General features: G+C 47.9%; 1 protein-coding gene across 3 annotated transcripts; it reads right to left on the bottom strand.

Annotated features, from left to right (window-relative positions):
* Positions 1-4,296: 4,296 nt before the first annotated feature.
* Pxmp4 (peroxisomal membrane protein 4) lies at positions 4,297-20,833 on the bottom strand. 3 transcript variants are annotated; one of them, XM_006992833.4, is made up of 4 exons: positions 20,617-20,833; positions 15,869-15,931; positions 10,694-10,892; positions 4,297-6,123 (listed from the first exon to the last, which is right to left on the bottom strand). In XM_006992833.4, the coding sequence occupies exons 1-4, from the start codon at positions 20,727-20,729 to the stop codon at positions 5,860-5,862; spliced, it is 639 nt and encodes a 212-aa protein (XP_006992895.2). In that variant the 5' UTR covers positions 20,730-20,833; the 3' UTR covers positions 4,297-5,859. The 3 variants fall into 3 exon arrangements, with proteins under 3 accessions (XP_006992895.2, XP_076427062.1, XP_076427063.1); XM_076570947.1 differs by lacking the exon at positions 20,617-20,833 and adding an exon at positions 19,014-19,216; XM_076570948.1 differs by lacking the exon at positions 10,694-10,892 and having other exon boundaries at positions 5,963-6,123; positions 20,617-20,810.
* Positions 20,834-20,921: the final 88 nt, after the last annotated feature.

Genomic DNA, 20,921 nt, shown 5'->3' on the forward strand with positions numbered 1-20,921 from the left:
GGGATATTATGCCTGCTTTTATGTCTGTATACCATGTGCATGTAGTACCTGAGAGGGCCAGAAGAAGGTGTCGCATGCCCTGGAACTCAAGTAACAGTTGTGAGCTGTCATGTGGGTGCTGCAAATCAACCCGAGTCCTCTGGAAGAGCAGCTAGTGCTGTCAATCACTGAGTCGTCTCTCCAGCCCCTTGAGGCTCACTTTAGATAGATTGTTTTTTTGTTTTTTCGAGACAGAGTTTTTCTGTGTATCTTTGTGCCTTTCCTGGAACTTGCTTTGGAGACCAGGCTGGCCTCGAACTCACAGAGATCCACCTGCCCCTGCCTCCCGAGTGTTGGGATTAAAGGCGTGCGCCACCGCCGCCGCCGCCCAGAATATTTTCTTGTTGTTTTCGAGACAGGGTTTCACTGTGTAGTCCTAGATGTGTGGGAACTCACTTTGCAGACCAGGCTGGCCTCGAACTCACAGAAATTCACTGGCCTCTGCCTCCCAGTTGCTGGGATTAAGGCATGTGCCACCCACCACCCAGCTAGAATACTAATCAGAAAGAAGCCAAACACACATATGAGGATCAATGTCAAGAGTCAAGATAAATGCAAAATAAAGGTTTACTCATAGAAGTGGCCTATGTAGGACACATCAGAAGGCTGTGCAGTTCGGAAAGTGCATGAAGCAAAGCGGGGAAGGGATGGCTCAGTCTGTTAGGAGCTTGCCATGTAAGCATGATGTCCAGAGTCTGGCTCTCCAGCATCCATGTAAACGCCAGGCATGGTAGCATGTGTCTGTGATCCCTGCACTAACGAGAAGAGGTGGAGAAGCCTGGAGCTCACTGGCCAGCTAACCTAGCTGAACTCCTGAGCTCCAGCTTCCTCAAGAGTGAGAGGCCCCACCTCAAAAATAAAGTGGAGAGCAACTGAGGTAGACACCTAATGTGGGCCTCTGACCTCCACACACTCACACACATATACACACGCACATGCATGCTGCACACACAGAGAGTGGGGTAGGCATTCTTATAGTGGGTTCCCTGGTACTCAGGACTGAGCTCAGGTATAGGAGAGGCTCTGACCCCCAGCCCCCGTTATACAGCTTGATGGTTTGTTTTGTCTGAGACAGGGTCTCACTATGTAGCCCTGCCCGGCCTGGAACTTACTGTGGAGGTCAGGCTGGTCTCTAAACTCATGGGCTCCAAACTGGCTGCCAGGTGCTGGGATTCAATGAGTGTACCACCTTTGAGTTTTATACTAAGATAGAGAGAGACTTTTTGAGACCAGGTCTCTCATGTAGTGCTGGCTCCTAACTGAAAAGTGAGGATTACAGGAATGTACAGGAATACACCCCCACACCTATCTTAGGCTAAACAGTGAGTTGCAGGTTAGCCTGGTGCTGTGGGATAATGCTTTTATACACTGCTTTAATAAACACTGATCTGGGAAGAGGAAGGCTGAGTCAGCAGATGTCAGCCCACTATCCAGGAAGCAGCATGTAATGGCACACAGGTAAAGCCACAGAACACATGGCAACATATAGATGAACAGAAATGGGCTGAGTTTAAGCGTAAGAGCTAGTCAGTTGTTAGCCTGAGCTTATGGCCAAGCAGTTTTAATTAATATAAGCCTCTGTGTGTTTACTTGGGTCTGAGCGGCTGCAGACCAGGTGGGGCACAAGGAAAACTTTCAGCTACAGCCTGGCTATAGAGTGAGATTGTCTCAGAAAAGAAAAAAAAAAAAAAAAAAAGCCCAAGCATGATGATGCACACCTGTAATCCCAGCATTCAGGAGGTGCAAGCAGAAGGATCAGGAATTCGAGACCAGCCTCAGTTGAATATTGAGTTCAAGGCTAGCTTGGGCTACATGATACCCTGTCTTAAGAAAAGAAAACTAAGACCCCCACAAAGGGAGAGAGTTAATTAAATAATAAGGTAATTTTTTAAGTCTTGCATGTCAAAAGGCTCTGTACAAATGTAGCAGGCAGTAATTGCAGATTAATCTACTACGATGTTTCAGGAAGTCACATTCAGGAACGGCAGTAGCTCGGCCCCATGTGCCAATGGACCTTTGGCAATTCCTACATACAGATCATAAAAATGGAGGCTCAGCTAGGAAGGAGGGAAGCTGGGCTCTTCCCAAAGCTGCTGAAGACAGACTCTGCTCCTCTCTGTGGGGACCACCCCGCCTTCCTCCCTGGAGTGTGCAGTTGGAGGCACCAGATGCTCTGGCAAGATCCAGAGAGATGCCATCTGCGAGGGAAGCCTATTCTTAGAGAGCAGAGCCAGTCAGTGGTGGAGCCGTCCACCCCCAGCAGTGGAGGGGGGATGTCAGGGCAGGAGGCCAAGGCTGGCTGGGGAGAAGGGCAGGCTAAACACAGGGCACACTGATTTCTTACAACCAGCTTCCTCCTGCATTTGTTCTATTGGAAATAAGAGCAATGTTTCTCGAATGCTCACTTTACATGTCCCACTTAATCCCTCCAGATACCACGAGGTGTGTGTTATCACAATGCCGCCTTCTTTACAGAGGAGGCACAGATGGCCACGTCACTAATAGGTCGGGCCTCGAGCCTGGGCATGCTGGTTCCAAAGCCCTTGTCCCTTACAAGCATGTATGACTGCCTCTCAGCCTGCTGACCAGTGGCCAATTTTAGTTTGGGTTTCCCTGATAATAAAGCCCAAGGTGAGGATTTGAGTGCAAGTGGTTTAAATGGGTTTAAGTGGTCCCAGGATGCAATTGCCGAGGCATGAGGGAGATAGTTTTCACCATGGGCACCTGGAGCCCAATCCTTTCGGAGCTCTAGCAAGCAGCACAGAGTTATGGAGGGGTATCCCCTCTAAGGGCTGGGAGCTGCTTAGGATGGTATCTCTTCTCGGTGCTGGGTTAATGCAGCTCGAGGGGCATGTTCATCCCCCAAACTTCACGGCTGCTGTAGAGTGAGTGGTAAAGCAGGCACCAGCGGTGGGAGTCCTCAGGCAGGGAGACACAGGAGCGGCAGCTGGAGGAGATGGGTGTGCACAGAGAGAGAACGGCAGGGCTCCCCACCGTCTGCTAAAATAAACCTGCCTGGCAATGGTCGGCCTCGCCACGGTCTCGAGTTTGTTCCTCTTCCAGGGCAAGCCCAGGAAGAAGCTCTTCCAAATGGTCGGCTCTGAGCTGCAGCTAAGAGCAGGGCGTCAGACAAAAGGCGCCTCCACCTCCCCAGAGCGACCTAGGATAACAGCGCTTGGACCTGCCTTTCACCAACTCCTTCAGCACGCAGGCTGGGGCTCATAGCACAGCACCCCCAGCATGAGGAACCTGAAGGACAGTCAGACTCTTGGACCCATTCCACACCCCTGGGTCAGAGTTTGTATTGTATCCATTTGTTGTTTGTTTGTTCTTGAGATAGGGCCTCACGCCACCAGACTGGGTTCCAACTTGCTATGTAGCTGTGAATATAGGCGTGTGTCTCCATGCCTAGCCAGAATCTACGGGCTATAAGCTCTCCAGTGACTCATGTAGATTTCGACTAGTCATTTCAGACACATAAAAAGACAGAATGGGAGGGCACGTTATAAGTAACGGATCGAACTAAACCAAGGGTCTCAGGTTGGCAGCCTCTGGACCAGGCTTTTCTGAGAGTTTTGGTTTGTTTTTTTAATTCTGCCTGCCACACAACTCTCCAGTTCACTGTGGCCCACTTCCCCATATGACACAGCACCCCAAGAAGTTCCATTTATGCCACCAAGAGCTCCTGTATGCATCTGGGTTGATTTCAGACACCATATCCTATAACTAACGATTACAAAGCATGGTTGAAGTTTTCTAGGTTCAAAGCAAGGCACTGAAAAAAAAAAAAAAAAACATGGGCTTCAAAATCAAGCAAATGGCTCAAATTATGACGTGGCTATATCATAGCATCCATGGTACTTGGGACAAATTACCTCCTCCCCGATCTTCAGTTTCCACATCTGGAAAACACGGATCAACACACACCCTTGCAAGGTGACTATATGCACTGAAAGCAGCACTGTGCAAAGCATCAGGAGGAAGCAGCAGCTTGCTCTGCGGAAGCACTGGTGGCAACGGCAGCAGCTGGCAAGATCCAGTGTGGACTGGATCACTGTGCTTGTCCTCATCTGTGAGACCCTGAAGTGCTGAGAGATGGACAGCCTTCCCCCAGGATGTGTCCCAGAGGTGGTGCTGGAGTCAGACCATGTCTTTAGTTCTAGATTTTCAGTGTCCACTGGAATCTTCTGTGACGATAGGTGTGCTACTTGATACATGTAAAACACACCGCCAGCATTGAAGACGTAACACGAGAAAAACTGTCATCAAGCCTTTATATTAATATATGTTGCAATGAAAAGGTTTTGGAAATATTAAGTTAAAATTTATGATTACAATCAGAGGCTGGGGAGATGGCTTAGTGGTTAAGAGCACTTAGTGGCCCACGCCTTTAATCCCAGCACTCCGGAGGCAGACACAGGTGGATCTCTGAGTTCGAGGCCAGCCTGGTCTACAGAGTGAGTTCTAGGACAGCCTGGGCTACCCAGAAAAACCTTGTCTTGAAAAACAGACAAACAAAGCACTTAGTGTTCTTGCAGAGGACCAGGGTTCAATTCTGGCATCCACATGGTGGCTCACAACATCCATTCCTTCAGTTCCAAGGGATCTAGCACCCTCTTCTGACTTCTGCTGGTACCAGGCACACACATGGTGCACAGACGTACATGCAGGCAAAATGTATTGTTAAGATGTATCTTACATGTTACATGTTCTTTAAAAAATTTTATTACATTTTAATTTATTTACTGTATATGTGCGTTTGTGTGTGTGTGTGTGTGTGTGTGTGTGTGTGTGTGTGTGTGTGTGTGTGCAAGCACACATACATGCCAAGGCATACAGGTGGCAGTTAGAGGACAACTTGCTGATTCTCTCTTCCCACACGTCACCATGTAGAACACAGGCTTGGCAGCGAGCGTCTTTACTCATCTAGCCGTCTCCCTGGCCCTTCATTTTTTTGAGATAGAGTTCTCTTATGTATCCCAGGCTGGCCTGGAACTCACAACCTACTGCTGCAGCCTTCTTAATACTTTTTAAAAATGTGCTCACTAGAAGTTTTTTTGTTTTTGTTTTTGTTTTTCTCGAGACAGGGTTTCTCTGTGTAGTTTTGGTGCCTGTCCTGGATCTTGCTCTGCAGATCTCATGGAGATCCGCCTGCCTCTGCCTCCTGAGTGCTGGGATTAAAGGTGTGTGCCAGTTTTATTTTCAGTGCAGAGGATAGGCTCCAGGGTCTCGCACAAGCTTGGCAAGTGCTGTCCCTATAAGCTATACCTCCAGCTTTTGAAAACTCATAATTGCTAATGTTGTGCTTCTACTGGACAACGGGGCTCCTGAACTTCTCAATAGAACACCTTACACAAAGGGTTTAGTTTAGTTTAGTTTTTGTTTTTTTTTCAAGGTATTTGTAACCTGTTGCCCACTAGCAAAGAGCCCTCTGATACACAGCACAGGGAAGGCTATCATACCCACCAGAAAGAAACTCTTCTCTAAGGGGCTTCCCCTGAACTGAATGGCCTGAGGCCCAGAGAGGGTGCAACTTGCCCCGGCCTTACAGAAGTCAGAGGAGCAGCGGAAGTCAAGCCCCAGACTCCTTAGTGCACCGCTTGCTACATAGACTATTCAAAAGCACCTGGCAGGTGCACACTCAGGGCTTTTCCTTCGGCAAATGGAACCCTGGCTGGGATAAAACAAGTTGGAGTGTGAGGTCCATGAGAAGGCAGGATCCTCCAGGACAGTGTGCTGACAGAACCACTCTCTGGGCAGCAGATGGACACTGCCGGGAGCTGTCTGGGCAGAGGCGTTCCTTCAGCACCGTGGGCTGTGTTACTTGGAGGGGCGGCTCTTGTTGAAGATGAGGAAGTCTGAGATGTCATGCCACACGTTGCTGTCCTCGTAGAGGTAGGTCATGGAGGACTGCAGTGAGGGCTGCAGAGTGGACCGGTGATACTCGAAGAGCCACAGCACGAGCCCCCAAATCACTGCCGTGTGCAAGGGGAACGGGTCCCACTTGAGCTTAGGGAGGTAGCCCTTCTCCACACCCAGGCGGCACAAGGCAAACAGGACGCGCGACGTCAGGTACATGTTGATCTGCAGGAGGCAATGTCGAAAAGATTACTAGTCCGCATGGCCGCGGGCAACCTTCACCTGCCCACCCACCCTGGGCACGGGGCATTACAGTGCACTGGCTGTGTGATTTTCAAAGTTAACGTACAAGATGACGGAGGCGGTGTGCAGCAGACAACTTACCATTTCTGTGTGTGTGGTGCATGTGTTTGTGAAGGTGAATTCCCACGTGTGTGCTGGGTGCTTGCACACATGTGGGGATGGAGACCGGGGACTGACTGCCTTTGGAGGTCTTTCTCAGTTCCCTCTGTAGCCTAGTTATTTGGGCTGTTCTTGTTGTTTGGAGATAGGAGCTCCCTATTATGTAGCTTTCCTAGAATTTGCTATGTAGACCAGGCTGGCCTGGAACTCATAGAGATCTACCTGCCTCTGAGGGAGGGATTAAAGGTGTCAGCTACCTGGCCCAGCTCTAGCCTAACTTCTCCCCCTCCTCCCTCCCCCCCCCCCCCCCCCCCCGTGTCAAGCTGACAAATTGTATAATTAAAAACAACAACAACAACAACAAAACCCAGTGTCTTAATAAATCTCTCAATTTATGCCTTTGCACCTTCAGGCCTTTAAGTCTTTAATCCCAGCACTCTGGAGACAGAGTCAGGTAGATCTCTGTGAGTCTAAGGCCAGCCTGGTCTACAGAGTGAGTTCCAGGACAGCTGGGGCTGTGTAGAGAGACCCTGTCTTAACAACACCGCCACAAAGAAATCTTTCAATTTATGAATGTCTTCTCTTTTTAAAGATTTAAACACACTCTTAATCTTTGAGCTATAGATCCAGCCTGCCCTCTACCCGAGTGGTTGAGACAAGAGTCTCTCACTCAACATGGAGTGTACCAATTTGGTTATGCTAGCTGACTGTAGAGTTCAGGGATCTATCTCTCTCTACCTCCCAAATACTGGGATTACAGACAGATGCTTCAGTGCCTGCCTTTAAAAAAATAGTAATAATACTTATTTATTTATTTCCGCTGTGTGTCTCTGTGTGTGTATAAGCCAGAGAACACTGTTGTTCCTCAGAAACCATCCATTTTGGTTTCTACATTTTTTATTTTTGAAACAAGGTCTCTCATACCCTGGAGCTCCCCTATTTGGATAGAGTGGTTGGTGCCAGAAAGCCCAGGCACCCTCCTTATCCACCCCCCCAGCACTGGGGTTACAAGTAAGTACCATAGTACATGGTTAGCTTTCTATGTGGGTTTTGGGGAGGGAAGTCAAGTCTTGGCTTTGCTTCATAAGCACTTTGCCAAGAGAACAACCTCTCCATCTCCTTGTTAGAAGTTGTGCAGCCGGGCGGTGGGCACACTCCTTTGATCCCCGCACTCCAGAAGCAGAGCCAGGTGGATCTCTGTGAGTTCGAGGCCAGCCTGGTCTACAGAGCAAGATCCAGGACAGGCACCACAACTACACAGAGAAAGTCTGTTTCGAAAAACAAAGAAACAAACAAACAAAAAAGTTGTGCTTTTTGTTTTGTTTTGTTTTGGAGACATAGTATCACTATGTAGTCCTGGCTGACCTGGAGCTCACTAAGTAGACCAAGCTGGCCTAAAATTCACAGCAATCCTCCTGTCTCTGTCTCCAAGTGCTGGGATTAAAGGCATACACCACTATGCCTGTTTCCCTTATTAGAAGTTTTTAAAATGAATTATACACAGTTCAAAAATTTTAAAAAAATGATCTATACAAGGAAAAATAATATTCTGGATCTTTTTGAAATTCATTTTTTTTCTTTGTGAAGCCAGCTGGGTGTACATAATAAATTCCAGGCCAGTTGGGGCTACATGGCAAGACCTCATCTCCGAGACAGAAAAGCTACAGATGAGAGACAATCACAATGCATATCCGCAAGGCATCAGCATGTAGATGATCTGAAAGATGTCCTCAGAGCTCAAAAGTAAAACATGAAATATTCCAATTGGAAAATGAGCAAAAGACATGAATGTTTCACCAAAGAGGTTGTAGAGGTAGCAAATAAGTGATAATGAGGAAGATTTCAACATCATTAGCCGTCAGGGAAAGGCAAAGTAAAGTCACGATGAGATGTACTGTCACAGTGGCTAAGACAGGGCTGGTGGGATCGTTTAGGGGTTGAGGGTACTTGCAGCAAAAGTCTAACAACTCGGGTTCAAGCCCCAGGGTCCACAGTGAAAGGAGAGAAGCAACTCCTAAGAGCTGTCCTCTGATCCACACACACACACCATGGCAGGTGCACACCTGCACTTATAATCATATCACACACACACACACACACACACACACACACACACACACCCTTTAAAACACAGATAACATAATTCATGGAACAAACTGAATGTTAGCTGGGATGTGGAGAAACTAGACATTCATATATTTGTGGTGAGAATGTAAAAAACGATAGTCTCTCTGGAAAACAGCTTGGCAGAAGGTTGTCGAGTTTTTTCTTTCTTCTTTTTTGGCAGGTTGTTTTAAAACCAAGCATGCATGTACCATACAACCCACAGTTACACTCTAGGGCTTTTATCCCAGAAAAATGAAAACTTATGTTCACAGAAGTATCTGTACAAGAGTGTTCTTCACAGATCTACTTGTAATACCCCAAAGCTAGAAACTGCCCAAATGTCCTTCAAAGGATGAAAAAACAAAAACCAAAAACAACAACAACAAAAAACCACTGATGGTACTTCTATATTACTTAGGAGTAAAAGGAAAAAATTAAGCCAGGGTGGCCATACATAACTCTAATTCTGGTGCTCTGGAGGGTCAGGGAGAAACGCCAAGACTCAAGGCTATCTTAGGCTACAGAGCAAGACACAGTAAGAAAAATAAATAAATAAATGGTTGTGGGGGCACATGCCTATTATCCAAACCCTGGGCAAGTAGAGGCAGCAGGAGTTCAAGGCCAGCCTCAGCTATATATTGAGTTTGAGCCAGCTTGGGAAACATGAGACCCTCTCAAAAAAATCAAAGAAGGTGCTGGAGGGATGGTTCAGTGGTTAAGAGCATTGGCTGCTCTTGCAGAGGAGCCAGGTTTGGTTCCCAGCCTCCACATGGTGGCTCACAACCATCTGTAACTCCTGTTCCAGGGGACCCAACATGCTCTTCTGGCTTCCCCAGGCACCAGGCATGCATATGGTGCACACACATACATGCAGGCAAATACTTAGGCACATAAAAGAAGAATAATTTGTTTTAAAAGAAAGAAAGCCATGATTTCCTTCCCATGTAACCCAGGCAGATTTTTTTCTTCTCAAAGAATTGGTCTATTTCATATTAGCTACCAAGTTTGCAAAAATAGAATTAGTCACAGTTTTCCATGGCAATCAAGATCTTTTAAAAATCTACATTTATTATTATTTTATTTTAGGGGGTGCAGGGCACATACGTCATAGCACATATGAAAAGTTCAGAGGAAATCCTTGGGGACTTCTTCTCTTTCCACCATGTGACCAAATTAAGTTGTCAGACTTAAAGGCAGGCAACTTTACCTCACAGGCCTTGGGCTTGTGTTTGTGTGTGTGTGTGTGTGAGTGCTTGCTTGTATGTTTGTATGTTTGTATGTATGTATGTATGTATGTATGTATGTATGTATGTATGTATGTATGTATTGAGACAAGGTCTCTCTATGTGGCCCTGGCTGTCCTGGAACTCACTATGTAAACCAGGCTGACCTTGAGATCCTCCTACCCTTGTCTCCTAAGTGCTGGGTCTCCTCAAGGGCTTTTAATATACACAAGACATTAAACATAACCCTTGTCATTTCCAGTATCAGTAAAGATCTTTATAGGTGATCCTGGAGTAGAGGTTTACTGATTCTATTCATCTTTTCAAAGAAGCAGCTCTTCTCTTTTGATTCCCTTTTTTCTATTTCACTGAGTTCCACTTGTTTGTTTTGAGATGTAGCCCAGGCTGGCTTCAGATCAGTGTCTTAGTCTCTCAGTGTACCACCACACCCAGGTCAAAGTGCATTTAAAAAAATCATCTTAAGCTGGAGAGACAGCTCAGCAGTTAAGAGCACTTGCTGCTCTCGTACAGGATGGAGGTGGATTCCTAGCACACACATAGGGTAGCACCTAAGTGCCTGTAACTCCAGCTCCAGAAGAGATAACACCCTTTTCAGACCTCCACAGACGCCCCCACACAGGTGCACATGCACATAGAGACACACATACATAAAAAATAATTTTAAAAAATCATTGCACCACCAAATTATTGATGCATGTGTAATCTCAGCACTTGGGATGAGGCAAGAATATCAGGAATTCAAGGCAAGCCTCAGCTACAAAGCAAGCTCATGGCCTGCCTGAACAAGATGAAACCTGTCTCAATCACCACCACCACCACCACCACCACCACCTAAATCCTTGCCCCAAAGAGCAGCAGACACACTGAGGCAGGGAGCCCTGGGATTCCAAATGTGGCTTGGTTTACAAATGGGAAAACTGAGAGGTCACCCCGGGACCGGTGATTCTTGGACCTCAGACACAGACAGCAGTCAAGAGTTTATCTTCATCCCCCACCCCTCAACTAAAGGGCACCCCACTGTCCCTTCTCAGGAAAGCCTTTACCTGGCTATTGATGTTATTGTTCTTTCCAAACAACAGGAGGCCTCCGATGAAGGCTGCCAGGAAAGGGTGCATCTGGTGGCTCTCGCCTTGCACATGGGACTGTAGGGCACAGAGACTCTTATAGGTGAACACAAACCAGGCCAGGTTCCAAGAGTGGGTGTATGTGGCTTTCAGGATGGCCTGCAGTTTCTCTTGGAGACTGTACAAACAGAAAGCCCCATGAGTGCAGGCCCAGCTGGTCCAGGCAGCTCTCCCCGGAGGACACACAGATCGGAATTAGGCAAGGAGCACGAAGCTGAGCCCTCTGTGGAGGGCACCCATGTCCTCAGGGGCTCCACTGGGGCCTTAACTCAGAGTCACCACCTCAGAGGGTCACTGGCTGACACCTAGCATTAGTGAGCACCCACCCCACCCCTCACTTGTCTTTCTTTCCTTCAGGGCTCCTACCACCATTCGACATTTGACAGCTGATGTAGAAAGTTCCCTGGTCCTCAGTGTACGCTTCTGCAGAGCAGGCTCTAGACTTTGCTAGTTCATCCTAAGGGCACAGAACAGGGCCCGACACACAGTAGGTGCTCAACAAGTGGGAGAGGTGAGGGAACAGAGAACAAATGAATGAGTGCCTGCTATGAGCTGGATCTGCAGATAGAATTCTGAGAAATAATACATCTGCTTTCTGCATGTGTAAGGCTTATGATGAGGAGACATAGTCACCAAGACAAGAATCAGACATTGGCTTGGACAAGAGGGGGCCCTGGAATCTGAAGGACGGGAAGGAATCCATGGGAGGAGCATGCTACTTTCCAGGCAGAAGACTCACCATACACAGAGGCCCCAAGAACAGGCACAGAAAGGGAGCCAAGCAATGGAGAGAGGCCGGTGTGGGCTCTGGTGTGGGCTCTGATCAGAGGCTGTGTGTGGAGGGAGGGCAGTGAGGAAGGAGGTCAGCACCCGAGACTGGTCTTCCTTTTGAGATGAAGAGGAGTTAATTCAATCCACCTTCTCCTTAAAGGGGAGTGTGTGAGTGTGTGTGTGAGAGTGTGTGTGTGTGTGTGTGAGAGAGAGAAAGAGAGAGAGAGAGAGAGAGAGAGAGAATGCGTGTGAATGTGTGAGTGTATGTGGATGTATGAGTGTGTGAGTGTATGTGTGAAAGTACACACATGAGTGTACATGTGTGTGAGTATATGTGTGAATGTATGTATGAGTGTGTGTGTATTCGAGAGCATGTAAGTGTATGTGTGAGAGTGAGTGTGTGACTGTATGTGCACTCACATGTCTGTGGGTACCCACAGAGGCCAGAAGAGGGCATTAGATTCCCTGGACCTGGAGTTACAGGCAGTTGTGAGCTGTTGGTTATGGGTTCTGGGAAATGAACTCCAGTCCCCTGTAAGAGCAGCAAAGCACTCTCAATGGCTGAGCCATCTCTACAGTCCCACTAGGGCACAGCAAAGATAACCAGTATATCTCTGAATTCTAGACAAGGACCCTCCATAGGAAGGGGATGGTGGTGCTAGACAGTGGTGGTGCACACCTTTAATCCCAGCACTCAAGAGGCAGAGGCAGGTGGAACACACACACACACACACACACACACACACACACACACACACAGGGAGAGAGAGAGAGAGAGAGAGAGAGAGAGAGAGAGAGAGAGAGAGAGAGAGGAGGGGAGCATGATAGAAGTCAGGCAGGTGAGTGGGAAAAGCCCGAAGCAGCTGGTTCTTGGCTTTTGAGAACATAAGGCCCATGAGTACTTGGTTGGTTGGTTGGTTTTTTTTTGATAGGGTCTTTTTATGTAGCCCTGGATGTTCAGAACTCGCTATGTAGACCAGGCAGTCTGGAACTCAGAGATCTACCTGCCTCTGCTTCCTGAGTGCTGGAATTAAAAGAATGTGCCACCATGTTCAGCTATGAGTAACACTTATTTTTAAACTTTTTTTTTTAAAAGATTTGTTTATTATGTATACAGTGCTCTGTCTGCATGTATCCCTGTAGGCCAGAAGAGGGCACTAGATCTCATTACAGATGGTTGTGAGCCACCATGTGGTTGCTGGGAATTGAACTCAGGACCTCTGTAAGAGCAGCCAGTGCTCTTAACCCCTGAGCCACATCTCCAGCCCCTATGAGTAACATTTTTAAGGCCAGAACGTGGGATTGCAGTTGGGCATGGCAGCACATTCCTGTAATCCTGGGTGAAACAGGAGGGCTGAGAGTTGGAGACCAGCGTGGGCTACAAAGCAAGACCCTGTCTCAAAAGTTAAATAAAAAGTAAGGCCAAATAGAGTGTTGCTTGCCTTTAATCCCAGCACTTGGCAGTGCAGAGGCAGGTGGACCCCTGTAAATTTGAGACCATCCCAGTCTACACAGTGAGACTCTGCCTCAAAAATAAAAAAAAAATTAAAAAAAAAAAACCCTCAAAAAAAGTAAGTAAGTGACAGGCACTGACTTCAAGACATCTCTATCTGACTGCTCTGTCCTCCTGGCCACCACCCAGATCTTGGCCAGCACACTAGGATACTGCATGGCTTCTTGCTAACGTCCACACCGACTCTGCGCCTGTGTTATTCCCTCCTCCTCTCCAAGCTGTTCTCAACTAGGTAGCAAATGATTCATCTTCATGCTGTTGGACGTAAGGAAAGCCAGGCACCTATATTCCCAGCTATCTGGGAGGCTGAGGTCGGGCTTGAGCCCGGAAGGGGGAAGGCAGGCTGACAACATAACAAGACTTCAGCTCAAGAAGCAAAAGGAGACAAATCATACAAAGCCTCCGAAAAGGGGCTGAAGAGATGGCTCAAAGGTGAAGAGCACATACTGCTCTTACAGGATACCTGAGTTCAGTTCCCAGCACCCATGTGATGTGGCTCATAAACCCCTGTCCTCCAGCTCCAAAGACTCTAACACCATCTTCTAGCCTCCAAGGGCACCTGTACTCATGACACATATTTGAAGATATATAATTAAACATAAATCTTTAAGCCGGGCGGTGGTGGCGCACGCCTTTAATCCCAGCACTCAGGAGGCAGAGGCAGGCGGATCTCTGTGAGTTCGAGGCCAGCCTGGGCTACCAAGTGAGTTCCAGGAGAGGCGCAAAGCTACACAGAAAAACCCTGTCTCGAAAAACCAAAAAAAATAAAAAAATAAAAAAATAAATCTTTAAAAAAAAATCTTACCGGAAGTCAAACAGTGGTATGCCCATGCTAAAAATGTTAGCTTCCTGTTCTCACTTAAAAGGAAAGCTGCCAGGCGGTGGTGGCACACGCCTTTAATCCCAGAACTCGGGAAGTAGAGCCAGGTGGATCTCTGTGAGTTCGAGGCCAGCCTGGGCTACAGAGTGAGTTCCAGGAAAGGAGCAAAGCTACACAAAGAAACCCTGTCTCGAAAAAAAAAAAAAAAAGAAGAAGAAGAAGAAGAAGAAGAAGAAAGGAAGGGAGGGAGGGAGGGAGGGAGGGAGGGAGAGAGAGAGAGAGAGAGAGAGAAAGAAAGAAAGAAAGAAAGAAAGAAAGAAAGAAAGAAAGAAAGAAAGAAAGAAAGAAAGAAAGAAAGAAAGAAAGAAAGAAAGAAAGAGAACCACCACTCCCACCCCCACCCCCCAAAAAAAAAGAAAAAGGAAAGCCAAGCTCTTCTTCCAGGCCTAGAGCCAGACAGGCCTGACCCGTTCCTGCTATGACCCTCTATCTCTATCTCCTTCCCCTTCAACAGTTTGGTGGCCAACACCTCAAACTCACCAGGCACAATCAACCCTACCTCTGGCCCTTCCCTGGCCTTCAGCATCTTGTGAACTCTTTTCCTTGATTTGTTTGTTTGTTTTTCCAGACAGGGTTTCTCTGAGTAGTCCTGGCTGTCCTGAAACTTGCTTTGTAGATCAGAGTGGCCTCGAACTCAGAGATCTGCCTGCCTCTGCCTCCCAAGTGCTGGAATTAAAGACATGCACCGCAACTACCTGGCTTCCCTGATATTTTTAATGTTCATTTTCTGCTACCTCCTACTAGAAGATAAACCCTAGGAGGGCAGGAATCCTTGTCTGTTTTGTTTACTGCTGTATCTTTAGCAGCCAGAACAGAGTGTATCACACAGTAGATGTTCACTAAACACTTGGTGACTGAATGAGTAAGATCAGGTTTTAAAGAATGATTTGGGACCCTGTCTCAAAAACAAAACAAAAAGATGTGGAAGGGCTTGGCATTCGGCTTGGTGCAGTGTGCTTGCCTACTGTGTTCCTGGCTCTGAAGAGAGAAAGGAAGAGGAGAAGAGAAGGAGAGGGAAGGGAAGGGAAAGGAAAAGATATTATTTGGAAGGCAAAAAGCCCCAACCAAGATAAGTCAAATAAACCTGCCAAAATAGAAATCTTGCAACTTGGACTTAACCTACCCTCTGTGCATGGTACTTTTTTATTTACATATTTTTTATTTTATGCATATAAGTGCTTTGCCTGCATGTGTGTGCATCACATGTGTGCCTGGTGCCTGAGGAGGTCAGAAGAGGGTGCTGGAGTCCTTGAAACTGGAGTTACAGATGACTGGGAGCTGCCATGTGAGTGCTAGGAACTGAACTCGGGTCCTCTGAAGAAGCAACAAGTGCTCTTAACCAATGACACCATCTCTCCAACCCCTGTGTACGATTCTTGGAAACTACAGCTGTGTCCATAAACATTAGATTGCAAGGGGTTTTCTGAGTAAGGCCTTGAGGGAAGAGTTAGTTACAGGGACTCAGAAGAAGGTCAGAACATGGAGCAGGTGAGGAGAGATCAGAGACTGGTTCCCAGAGAATATGACCCAGAAGACTGGATAGGTTTCTAGGAAGGAAATGAAAGCTGACCAGAAGAGGCCAGGCACTCATGGAAGTGGCAAGGCACAGGCAAATGTGTGGAACCGGAAGTACCAAAGTCTGTGCATGGGACAGGGCCTGTGTGCCAAGGAAGTCCACACTGGACACTGCAGGGATTTAGCTGTGACCACATGGCAGAGGGCCTTGAAGGCCAGGCCTGGTGGGTGGGTCTCTTTGGAGGACAGAGAGGAGCCACAGGCATTTTCAAGTGGGGACACAGGATCAGAGCTGGACTTTAAAGGAAGCACAGGGGAATGGGGAAGTTAGTCCTAGCGTGAAAACTACTACACCCATCCTGGCTTGAGGGCTGACCACACTGTCTCCCAATTGGTATGCAGAGAGGGTAGGTACCTGCCACTCCTGAAGAGAAAGGTCATGACCAGTGCATGAGGTGCCCGGATTTTGACTCCATAGCTGTAGAAACAGAAGCACACAGTTACTAACCCATCACTGTAACAGTTTCCAGGCTCCCCCTTTGGCCCCTGGTCCCTTCTCCCACCCCCAATTCTGATACCACGATGGGAGGGAAATAATGTTGGCTTGCCAGTTACATCTGGGTTCAAGTTCCAGACCCTTCTGGTAGAGTGGCCTTTGGCTTATCTTTACCCTCTCTGAGCCTCAGTTTCCCCAACTAAAAAGGAATGCTAAACCTCAGAGGGCTGGGTAAAGTTCTTATGAAAGAAAAGGAAGTATACAAAAGGTGTCCACTATTCCTGACCTTGCAGAGATGCTCTCTCAGAGCCTTCCTGACCTACCTAGTGCAGCCAGGCTTGTCTTTGATTAATTTTAGATTTGATTTATTATTGTTATCATTAATACTATCTTATTTTGTTTTAATTTTTATTACATTTATTCATAGACACAGAATCTTTTTTTTTTTTTTTTTTTTTTTTTGAGACAGGGTTTCTCTGTGTAACAGGCCTGGCTGTCCTGGAACTCACTTTGTAGACCAGGCTGGCCTTGAACTCACCGAGATCCACCTGGCTCTGCCTCCCAAGTGCTGGGATTAAAGGCGTGTGCCATCACCACCTGGCTTAGACATGAATTCTTACTATGCAGTACTAGCTCTGCTTGGAACTCACTATGTAAACCAGACTGGCCTTAAGCTCAGAAAGGCTGAGTGTGATAACCTCAGGATAGCCTGGTCTACAGGGCAAGTTCCAGGACAGCTAGGGCTACACAGAGAAACCCTGTCTCAAAACAAACTAACTAAACAAATAAATATGTTTTAAAAGTAATTAACTAAAACTATTTTTATTCTTCTTTCATACAGTACATCCTGACTGAAGCCTCCCCTCCCCCACTCCTCCTAGTTCCCCCCTCCACTTTCCCTCCCCTCCCCCAGATCCAATGATCCTCCACTCATTAAAAAAATTTTTTTTTTTCAAGACAGGGTTTCTCTGTGTAGCTCTGGCTGTCCTGGAACTCACTCTGTAGACCAGGTTTGCCTCAAACTCAGAGACCCATCTGCCTCTGCCTCTAGAGTGCTGGGATTAAAGTCATGCACCACCATGTCTGGCTTAATTTTAAAGAATTTTTAAAGAGAAAAACGGAGGTCAGGAAAGATGCAGAGTCATTTAACATTCAGAACAAAGGCATTGGGACTGGACTGCAAAGGCAGGACCACAGGAAGCCATGGCGGGGAAGGTTCACAGAGGCGGACAGAGGGAGAGCTGGAGTGGGAGAGGATGTCCAAAGTCCTCATTGGGAAATGCCTGCTGCCTCTGGGGCTGAGTCCGTGGGATTTCAAAGCACAAGGTGGAAAGTGTGGGCAGTGAAGCAGAAAGCGTAAGTGAGGACTTGTTCTGTAAGTCCAACATTATTCCAAAAGGAAACCATTGAAGATGCATGTGTTTGCATGTGCGTACGACAGTCTGGAAGAAGACCTAAGAGGCTCGTAGGGGACTGTCTCCACGGGGAGGAACTGACAGAGGGCATTTGTGCCACTTTATTCTAGAGCTGGGGATGGAACTCGGGGCCTCTTGAATGCTAAGCATGCGCTCTCCCGCCGAGTTAACTCCTGGCTTAGCAGTGAACTTTTTCTGACTTTAGTGACTGTGTTACCTAACTTTTTAAAAAGGAAATTAAAGATATCTGAAAAGTTAACAACTCAAAATGTGTTTCTGTTGCAGAGGCCAGTCTGATGTCCTTATCTTCTCCTCTGCCTGGCAGTGGTCAGGCAGTTCCAGTCTCTGTGGTCTTCTTCCCCCAGCACCTCCAGAACCTTATCTCCTTCTCCTGCATAGAGAAGCCTTGAGGCTCCTGCAGTCAGCCAGGGCCTTCCCTTTATCCTCGACACAAGCAGACTGTCCTCAAGTCCCTACATCTGCCAAGCCCTCCTCAAACTCCTCAAGTGCGGATGAGACTTGTTACATCACAGCTGTAATCTCAGAACTGGGTGGCTGAGACGGGAGGGGCTTGAATTTGAGGCCAACCTAAGACACGCAGTGAGGCCTCCCCACTTTTTCATTACAATGGGGGCTAGAAAGATGTCTTAGTCAGTACAGGGTTTGCCTCGTAAGTCTGAGGACCTGAGTCTGGATCCCTGGAACCCATGTAAAAAGCAAGGCCCACCAGCTGTATTCCAAGAAATGGTGAGACAGGAGGCAGAAACGGGCAGATTCTTGGAGCTGGGTGGCCAGCTAGTCCAGCCCGCCCGGTGAACGTCCAGGCTAGTGAGACCCTTTCTCAAACAAAAGGTAGAAGGGAGGTGCCTAAGGCGCGGCAGTGAGATTGTCCTTGGGTCTTCACAGGTGCTGGCACACATGTGCATGAGTACATCTGTGTGTGCGCTCACACACCCAAGAAAAACTCTTAGGGCTGACTCACCCATGTTGACCTCTCTAAACTGATGACCTCTCTTCACAAACACAGCATTTCCCCCCTACCTCCAGGCCTTTGTTGAATACATTTCCACGCCCAGGATGCTCTTTTCTTCCCAGAAAACCCTAATGTGGCCTTCAGATTATCACCATCACTCCCTCTGAAAAGCATTCCTGAATACTAGTTTGCACTGGTGTTTGGGTTTTGGTTTTGTTGTTTTGGTTACAGGGTCTTGCTATTCAGCCCAAGCTAGTCTCAGACTCCCAATCCACTTGCCTCTTAAGTGCTGTGCCTACAAGTGTGTGCTGCCATACTCAGCCCTGCCATAGTTGGTGAGACTTCCCCTAGGACTTGTGGTCCTCACAGGTGGGCACAGGGTCAGTGCCACTAACGAGTAAGGAGGTCCCTGCCTTGGAGACTTGGGAATGGCTGAGTTTACAGTTTTAATTTTACAGAGGAGAAAACCAAGAATAGAAGAGACACAGAACTATTCAATTTGTGAAGGCATTGGGGTTAGAACACAAATGCCTGACCCTAGAAAAATGTCTGTCCTGACTGGGAAGGTCCACTGCGGAGGGCATAGAGAGAGGCAGAGCAGGGGCAGGTGTACAAAGCCCATATTGGGCAACGCTTGCTGGCACACAGGCCGGCTCTTGCTTTGTCCAGTGCATACCTGGCAAAGGGGCTACTGATGTTATCCCATCCTGGTCAGGGTTCATCTCATCCGGGTCAAAGAGTGGCTGATATGATCTGGTCAGATCCAGCAGGGAAGCAGTTTCTACCTGACTGAATGTCCATTCTGAGTCTGAATCCTGACTGTAACTCTAACTTGATATGAGCAGGGACAATCAGCATACCTTCCCTAGTCGTTACCCACTCATCTAGAAGGCAGAGACAAGAGTAATTCCTAGTTTTCAAATATTCATCTAAGTAACATTTGAATGCCTATAATAGAGGGAGCACCAGGATACATACAGGGACAATATAGGTAAAAATGCATATTCCTGTGAAGCACATTTTGTCATTGCTGTTGAGAGAGGGTCTCACACTCCAGCCCGTGATGATCTGGAATAAACTATTTAACACAAGTCAACCTTGAACTCACAATAATCCTCCTGTCCCAGCATCCCAAGTACTGGGAATAGGGGCGTGTACACCACCCCAGACTGATGAAGCACACTTTCTAGACATGGACTATGAAACAAGATTATTCTGTGTCTGTTGATGACAAGTACTACCCAGAAAAAAAGGCTGGGGACAGAATGAAGAGTTCGGAGACAGCCTCAGCGGGGAGGTAACACTTAAGCAGGGACCTGAGAGGGTTAGTGAGCCAGGCAGACAGCACGTGCCTACAACAACAGCTATCACTTGTGCAGACACACACCAGCTACTAATGCGTCCTCAAACCAACAGAAGTGCTCTGGAGGACCCATGTTCTAGAAAGCGAGGCTCAGAAAGGCTAAGTGGCTTGTTCAAGATCTAGATCAAGGTAGACGACACCAGGTTTTAAATCTTGGCAGTTCACACACTCAGCACCGTGCCACACACACACACACTGCTGCCAGGACGCCAACTTTAGGGACTTTGGTTTCTTCTCTGAGTCGTTGCTAGTTCTGGCATAGCAGCCCCTCAGTAACTGCTAAAGCATGAGGGTTAAGGAAGGGGGAGCTGATCTCCAGGCACCAGTCCAGCAAAATGACCCCAAGACCCCCTCTGCTCCCTGCATGAGGGAGGTGAGATCAATCTGCCTAGCACATATTAGCGGGCTTTTCTTACATTCACTGACCCTACCCACGAGTCCCCAGTGAAAATGAGGGCTGAGGTGAAGCCATATAGATGAGAAATATGAACCTGTTGGCAGCTTAATAGGGGAACCTAGTAGACAGTAGGTGACCACCTGCTTGCTAAAGGACAGAGTCCAGATTCTTTTGTGCATACAGAGCCACCAAAGCCAAATGGGGCAAAGGGCATACGGCAAGATGGGGTGAACTGGATCCAGATGAGGAGACACGGGTGCTGGCATAGGAGGCAACTAAGTCAAGAGTACCAGGTTGTAAAGCACAGAGGACACAGAAGAGGGACGGGGGGAGCCCCAGCTCAGGGCTGACATGGTGACAGGAACCCAAAATCCTACGCCTCCTGCACCAAGGGGGCACCGAAATCAAACCCAAGAGCTCCTAGAGAGCGTACAGCGAGGTGACACGGGGCCTCGAACTCGCGATCCCAGCTAGGCCCGTCGTCCCTCAGCCCTGACCAGACTCCGCGGCCCCACTCACACAGCCCCGTTCCGGAGGCCCTTAAGTATGGCCAACACAGCGTGGTAGCGGCGCTTGCGCAGCAGCGTGTTGACAGCCTGGAGAAGAGCCCGCAGCTGCGGCGGGGCGGCCATAGCACCGGAGGACAGTCGAGGGACCCGGCTGGACGCTTACTGACAGCCCTGGGTCCTGGCTGCACAGCCCACTGCATTGGGGAGCACCGCCCCCGTCGTTGTATCATTTTATAGGCTGAGTCTGCCGTCACTTACACAAGAGAGCCAGTCACAGAGCGCACTGGTCTGCAAGGGGCTGGGCCGCTCTCACTT

The sequence above is a fragment of the Peromyscus maniculatus genome, chromosome 4, assembly GCF_049852395.1.
Source record: "Peromyscus maniculatus bairdii isolate BWxNUB_F1_BW_parent chromosome 4, HU_Pman_BW_mat_3.1, whole genome shotgun sequence".
Lineage (NCBI taxonomy): Eukaryota > Metazoa > Chordata > Mammalia > Rodentia > Cricetidae > Peromyscus > Peromyscus maniculatus.